This window comes from Sinocyclocheilus anshuiensis, unplaced genomic scaffold (assembly GCF_001515605.1).
Source record: "Sinocyclocheilus anshuiensis isolate Anshui unplaced genomic scaffold, SAMN03320099.WGS_v1.1 scaffold487, whole genome shotgun sequence".
Lineage (NCBI taxonomy): Eukaryota > Metazoa > Chordata > Actinopteri > Cypriniformes > Cyprinidae > Sinocyclocheilus > Sinocyclocheilus anshuiensis.
Window position 1 is genome coordinate 419,790 of NW_015548240.1, and position 7,045 is coordinate 426,834.

The 7,045-nt window shown below is 39.8% G+C and overlaps 1 protein-coding gene across 1 annotated transcript in view; it reads left to right on the forward strand.

Annotated features, from left to right (window-relative positions):
- The window catches only part of nin (ninein (GSK3B interacting protein)), a 23,433-nt gene that overhangs the window by 14,425 nt on the left and 1,963 nt on the right, over positions 1 to 7,045 (forward strand). Inside the window, 10 exon segments of the mRNA XM_016442278.1 lie at positions 247 to 527; positions 963 to 2,829; positions 3,225 to 3,323; positions 3,401 to 3,452; positions 3,637 to 3,774; positions 3,900 to 3,977; positions 4,375 to 4,521; positions 4,642 to 4,809; positions 4,893 to 5,018; positions 5,294 to 5,389. Of these exon segments, the coding sequence (XP_016297764.1) occupies positions 247 to 527; positions 963 to 2,829; positions 3,225 to 3,323; positions 3,401 to 3,452; positions 3,637 to 3,774; positions 3,900 to 3,977; positions 4,375 to 4,521; positions 4,642 to 4,809; positions 4,893 to 5,018; positions 5,294 to 5,389 (3,052 nt within the window).

A 7,045-nucleotide genomic window follows, 5' to 3' on the forward strand; every position in this document is an offset into this window, starting at 1 on the left:
ACAAATATTTTTTACTGGGGAAAAATGAATTAAAACTGTTTTTCTTTTTCTTCTTTTTGTTCCATTGTTCTTTAAAATATTTGGGGTCCTGTGTGTCATGCTTTTGGATTTAACAACACTCAATTTGTCATTTTGAAACCTACAAAAACCTCTATCAGCTATTCTTGTCTCCACTCTGCAATATAGTTGGTGCATATTTCTTTTAGGTAATGTTATAAGCTGTTGATGTTGATTGGCCATGTACAGGAGAGAGCTGGAGAAACAATTCTCTCAGCGACTTGAAGTGGAAGTTCGTTTCTATGGTGACCAAGAGGCAGTGTCTGAGCGTTTTCAGGTGGATGTACATAAACTCGAGCAACATTACCAAAGTGTGATTGCAGCACTTGCCCAACAGCATGCTGCAGATCGTGCCCACTGGGAGGAGTCGTCAGAGGCAGCCACCAAGGAGGCGGAGCAACAGTGGAAGCTTTTGAGGGAGGCGCTGGACCTAGAGAGGGAGGAGCTCCAAAAGGAGCGTCAAAGCCTTGGTTACACACGCACAAGATATTAAAGCTCTGACAGACAAGAACCTACAGCTTCAGGCCCCTTTGCCATTTTTATATGCGATTACCTGTAAAAGAGAAGAAAAGTTGTTTTCAGAGAATGTATCTTTAAGTGTATGTTAAGCAAATTTAACTGGACTGTTGGTTTTAATTAATAATTTTTTTATTTTGAGGAAACAATTTTTAGCTGACATTTGAAAAGATGAACAAATGTAGACTTTTTGAAACTTTTTTTGAAAGTACATTTTGAAAGTTTTTAATAAAAAATAACTAAAAAATAAAAAGTTTTAATAATAAGAACATTTAAAATCTTCTATAGGTTTTAATTTTCAGTGTCTTTTATTGTGTGTATATGTGTGTGTGTGTATGTATATATATATATATATATTCATTATTACTATTCCAAAAGGAGCGTCAAAGCCTTGGTTACACACGCACAAGATATTAAAGCTCTGACAGACAAGAACCTACAGCTTCAGGCCCAGCTGGAGACTTTTGTCAGTGCTGCTCGAACCAAAGAAATTGAGCTGAGCCGCCAACTCAATGAGCTGCACAACCATGTGCAGGATAGGATGGAGACCAAAGACCTGCTGCTGGCACAAGCAGAGCACAAAGCCACTGAGCTGGAAGAGATGCTGAAGCAGGCTGTGGATGACTTCATCCAGGAGTGAGCAGAGCTGCAAAGGAGTCTGTCTGCTTTGGAGAGCAGGCGAGGGGAAATAATTTCATTTTCTGAGAACATGGAGCTGATAGGCAGAATCCAGGAAGGTGAGGAGCTCCTCTGTCAGGAATTAAATGATGAGAGAAAGGCTCTGCTTGCAGAGAGAGATTCACTGGCATTGAGAGTGGTGCAGTTGGAGGAAATTGTGTTACAGTTGACAGGAACCACTGCAGAACTTTCTCAGGAACCTTGCATAGAGTCCACTGTAGAAATCCCCGTAGAACCCAATGGAGATGACCTTGAAGAAACTTGTAAAGAATCCACAATAGAGCCCTTTGATGAACTCAATGAAAAAACCTGCACAGAATCTACTGATGAAGTCAGTCCAAAGCACGTCATATGTGAGGAGTCTTCTGTAAACAGTGAAGATGAAGAGGAAGCAGAAGAGGAAGTGGATGAAGTTACTGACCCAGACTTTGGTAATTCACAGCTACACAGATGCCCAGAGGTTGGAGTTACAAATGGTACAACTTTAAACTCTTGTGCTGATGGTAAATTAGACCTAGCTGATGTAGAATCTAACAACAGTGGAACAGAAACCCCTGATTGTCCCAAAGAAAAGAAGGAAGAGACCAAGGAGAGACTCTGTAATCCTGGAATGGATGGTTTTGAAGATACAGAACTGATTGAAGAGCTGAATGTTAAGAGCAATAGCACAGAGACTCAGAGAGATGACACTTTGAAGATGGCAGAGGAGTATATTTTGAATGGCACAGAAAGAGAAGGTCATTTCTCTGCAGAATCTGATGATTCCTATAACCAAGAGAGCTTGCAACACCATGAATCTCCAAGCAAAGATGACACCCAGGCTGAATACAGTGGCAAACCAGTTGATCCTGAGACTGAAGAAAGTCCAGAGGATGGTATCAGCATTGCAAGTATTGAGAATGATATCAGGGCCTTTGTAAAGGAGGTTTGTACCCTAACTATAGTTGATACAGAGCAGGACAAAGTTGCTGATCTGAGAGATGTGTGCATGCAAGAGATCCTGGACCTTCAAGAAACCGTAATGCAGTACAGCAAAGCTATAGAATGCACTAGCTCTCAGTTGCAGAGCCCTAAACGGCAGGATCCAGAGAAAGAGAATATCACACCTCAAGTACCAAAGCACTTTAAGCAAATGGCGGCCCCAATCAAAGATGTGCAACTTGCTGAGCTAGAGGTCTGCTTTGAGCAAAGCATCCAAGAGAACTTGCAGCTCGTAGACCGCAACAAAAAACTGGAGAGTAGAGTCAAGAGTCGGGAGGACAAGATGCACATAGTCCAGGACCTCCACAAACAACTGGTATCGGTGCTGGAAGAGACTGCACGAGTCCGAATGGAGAATTCCAAACTGAAGGTTCTTGTCCAGGAACTTGATAAGCAGGATAAGGTGCTGCAGTGGGACTCTTCCGATACTTCACACAACTCATTCTACAACTCCCAGCTGAAGGAGAAGATTGCTGCGGTGACAGAGCTTGAATTCTTCTGCATGGAGTTTGAGAAACAGAACTCGCATCTACGCCGAGCACTTGCTGATCTGCAGGGCAAATCTCTTAGGATCCATGAACAAATGCAAGAGAGGAGGTACCATGTGATGGTCCCCTGTTTTACTTCTGTAGATCAGTATCCCCACTCTGCTCATCCTGTTTGCTCCCTGCTACTAAGTCAATTCTGCGTGAGTGCCTTGTTGTAGACCCTGCCTCTTTGCAGCGATAGAGCCCCATTCACCATCATTAATCCCTCACACACACTTACAACCTTCTGGTGCAGTTGTACTCAAGTTTTGTGACGAGATCTGCCTGTGTAGTGAACTGTTGCATATCTGTTTTGACCCAACCCTTGTCTAAATTTTTTAACATTTCCAATGCACTGTGGAGCATGTCGTAAGTTTAACAGACTAAGGGACTGTTTACACCAAGCCTAATGCAAGTATGCAGTTTAGTACTACCAAGCAGATTTACAATGCACTCTGTGTTTAGGAGTGAAGTTTGTCGACTGGCTAAAGAGAACATCATTCTGAGGCACAAGATCTCGACAGTAAGGGAGGAAGACTTGAGAGAGAACCAGGATGACCTGCAGTAAGACATGCACACTGAGAGTTCTTAACTGTCCCATGTAAGAGCAGGTAAATGATGTGATAAATGTCTTTGTCTAGATTACATCACATCAAGCAAGGGAAGAGATCGGTACAAGCTGTTAGGAGACAGGTAAGATTTAATTCCATTGCCCAGACAGTTAACTTTAAGGTGCTTGCAGAATTAAGATTCTTTATACACTTATGCGGTTGTCATCTGTCATTTTTATATTTAAAAGTATGTATACGTTTAAATGTCTGTATTTAATGATTTGCATATGTCCACATACAAACACTCTTAATTTCCTTTTCTTCAGCTCTCTGAGCCTCGTCGTCTAGGACAGCAGCTAGAGGAGGAGAATTTCTTATTACAGCAGAATGCAGATCATGTACTTCGACATGCACTCCAGGAAGTGATACGTCAACATGACAGCTCAGCCAATGAGAAGAATGGGGTATGGTTTTAAATGTGTCAGTTTCATAATAGTATGCTCAAGAGTTTGAGTGGCACGAACATTCATAAAAATAATTTTTCTCTGTGCCTGTCTTTTTCTATGCACACATACACACTCGCTTACAGTTGTGTGATCGGGAGGATTTTGGTTCCAGAACAGAAAAGGAATTGCTTAGATCAGAACTCAATCGGTGCATAGAAAAGGTATAAAAAGCACACACACAGCCCACTCTCACTCTGATCTGACTGTGTTTTTGTTTTTTGTTTGTTTGATTTTGTTTTATGTTTGGTGTTTTGTTTTTGTTTGAGTTTTTTCTTTTTCTTTTTTTGTTTCACTCTTTTTTTTTTTCATTTGGTTGTTTGATTTTTGTTTTTGTTCTCATTTTTATTTTGTTTGGGGTTTTCTTTAGAGTTTGTTTGGATTTTGTTTGTTTTCATTTGCTTTTGTTTGTTTTGTTTTGGTTTCATTTGTTTTCTATTTTTTTTCTGTTTTTTGTTGTGTTTTGTTGTTTTTTGCTTTGTTGTAGTTTTTGTTTGGGGGTTGGTTTTGTTTTTTCTGCTTTGAGGACTTCTTTGGCAAATGTCTCTTGGTTTCCTTCAGGTCATGTCACTAGATTCATCTTTACAGACGGTCACTCAGCAGAACGCTCGTCTCAAATCTGACCTACGCATCACACAGCAAGAAAGAGATGCCCTTAAACAGGAAGTGATTTCTTTGCACAAACAATTGCAAGCTGCCAATGAGAAGGTGAGTATAGAGGACCCGAGCTTATGTCATTTGTTAGATGGAGACACTGAAACAACGCTTTATCTCCCCCCACCCACTGTAACTATTTCTCTTCCTTCCTCCTCTCTTTCTCCATATCAGTTGTTGGAGGTTTCCGTTGTGTCTGCTAGTCAGCAACAGGGGAGGCGAGTGTGGGTGGAGCTTTCCGGGCTGATGGAGGCGGAGCATGCCTCACTTACAGAGGAGAACCAGCAACTCAAGCGACAGATAAGGGAAATGAGCTCAGAGCTCCAGTCGTCAAAGGAGCAGGTCAGAGCATGTTTACTAAACACCTCTGGCAGCCATAGGATGTGTGCAAGCAATTGATGACGAAGTTGATGTCCTTTTTTTAGATCCGCCATCTGGAAGCATTAAGTGTGAAACACAGAGGATTTGTAAAAACTGCAGATCAAGAAAAATCAGCTTTGAAACGTGAAATGGAGGCTTTGCACGCTCAGCTACTGTCAACACGGAACAAGGTTCCCCCTACCTCAATTCCCCAAATTAAACTTTTTAAACACTTTTTAGTGCTGGTTGAAGTCATGACCTAGCAGTTAGTCTTACTCTCTGGGTATTTGTTTCTTTTGTAATTACTTTATTAACCTTAAATTATGTTTCATATAGTAGGAACATGTTTGGTATGAATAAAATCACGATGTAGAGTTGGTTTGCTACCCTAGTACATTTGGCATCCCTGTCATCTACACAAACACTCGTTCCCTCATCATAACACACTGATCCTCTGTTGTTTTAGGCTCAGCTGGCTGCAGTCTTGCCTTCGTCTCCTCTACAGTTGCCGGGGGAACAGAGAAGACGGCACCATAGCGACAGTCCAGACTTCAACATGCAGGTAACACACTTGCACCCAAACAATCAGCATCACAGCCGGGACAAGATTTCTCTTGGGGTTAGTGCATACTCTCTAACGGTGTATGCGCAGCACACTGGTCCTTTGGTGAATTGGGCTCGTTTGGTGTCTCTGTTTGCTCTATTCTGGAAAACAGTCGTCACTCGTATTCACACTCATGTGGGCAGCACTGGGTCTGTTCTTTCTGTAGAAGCAGTGTTGGAGTGACCCCTATGTTGTTTATGTGAATGGTGTTGGATGACGCTCTTGGTGTGTATTTATTAAGTGTTTGGGGGTTTGTATCTAAGTAAGATACAAACAATACATACAATAATAATAATACATACAAATGTATGTTTGTAAGTACAGAGATTCTTTACAATTGACCTTTTTAAAGGTGTGACCTCAGTGGGATTATTACAATTATTGCATAACCATTATTACATTATTGATCATGTGATCATTTGGGATGGCAGCAATTATTGTGCACTTGAGGATTTAGATTCATTTTATTATCACTTCACCTTTCACAGTCAAGGTTTAATCTGACCACCATAACCTGTAAAAACTTGTTAGCAAAACTGATCTCTTGTTTAAAGAAAATCAATAATATCTATATTCTACTACATATTGGTAAGGACTTCTGGTATGAATTCAGTAATTTTTTAACATCAGTATTTTGTTTCTTAATTCATATATATATATATATATAAAAAACTTGCTACATGTACTGCGTTAGGCTAACCGAGACTTGTCATTTGCACTTATATATTGTTGCTCTTTTGTTAGTTTTGATTGCTTCTATTGTCCTCATTTGTAAGTCGCTTTGGATAAAAGCGTCTGCTAAATGACTAAATGTAAATGTATCTGTGCAAGTCTGTTCTATCACAGCTCTCTGTGTATGTGGATATAAGACGTGTGCATATAGCGCTGTGTGTTTCTACAGGTGTAAGAGCTGTGACATCATCACTAACAGACATAGAAGAATTGCAGCCTGTGACATCACCTCCCCTTTGAACTCTGACCTTTAGTCTGTGTGGTCCAATCACCGAACCCTTCCTGCCAGATTTGGTTGTTCTTGTTTGAGTTGTTGGGGTCAATGTAGCTTTGCAGCTGGTAATGACCTGAATCTGCCACAAGGTGGCATCATGTTGCAAGTACAATGTACTATGAGTTGTTTCCTCTTTGGCCCAGATGCTGCCACACATGGAGTAAAATAGGATTTTGACATTTAATGCTATTAAGGGCAGTACAATCTATGATTATGAATTCATTTTAAGATCTTAAGGCATTTAAATAAGCAGTATTGTTTTTTTGTTTTTTTTTTACTTGGCACTGCTTTGGCATCACCATTTTAATGTGTGATACCACACTTCAGCTGTAATGAATGATTGTTCTGAGAAAAATCCATCTTTTTTTAATAAAATTTTTTTTTAATGTATTTTTATTTATTAAAACCTCAATCCATTGCTTTATCTACCTCTACATGTTTTACTGGATATTTTGCATCACTGATTTATAATTAATGAATGGTGTTTATTTATTGATTTAATTTATTGATTTATTTTATTAGATTTATTATTCTGTTGGATGTTTTACTTGGTTTAAATGTGATATGTCCCTTATTGATGTGAATGTGTTTATATATATATATATATA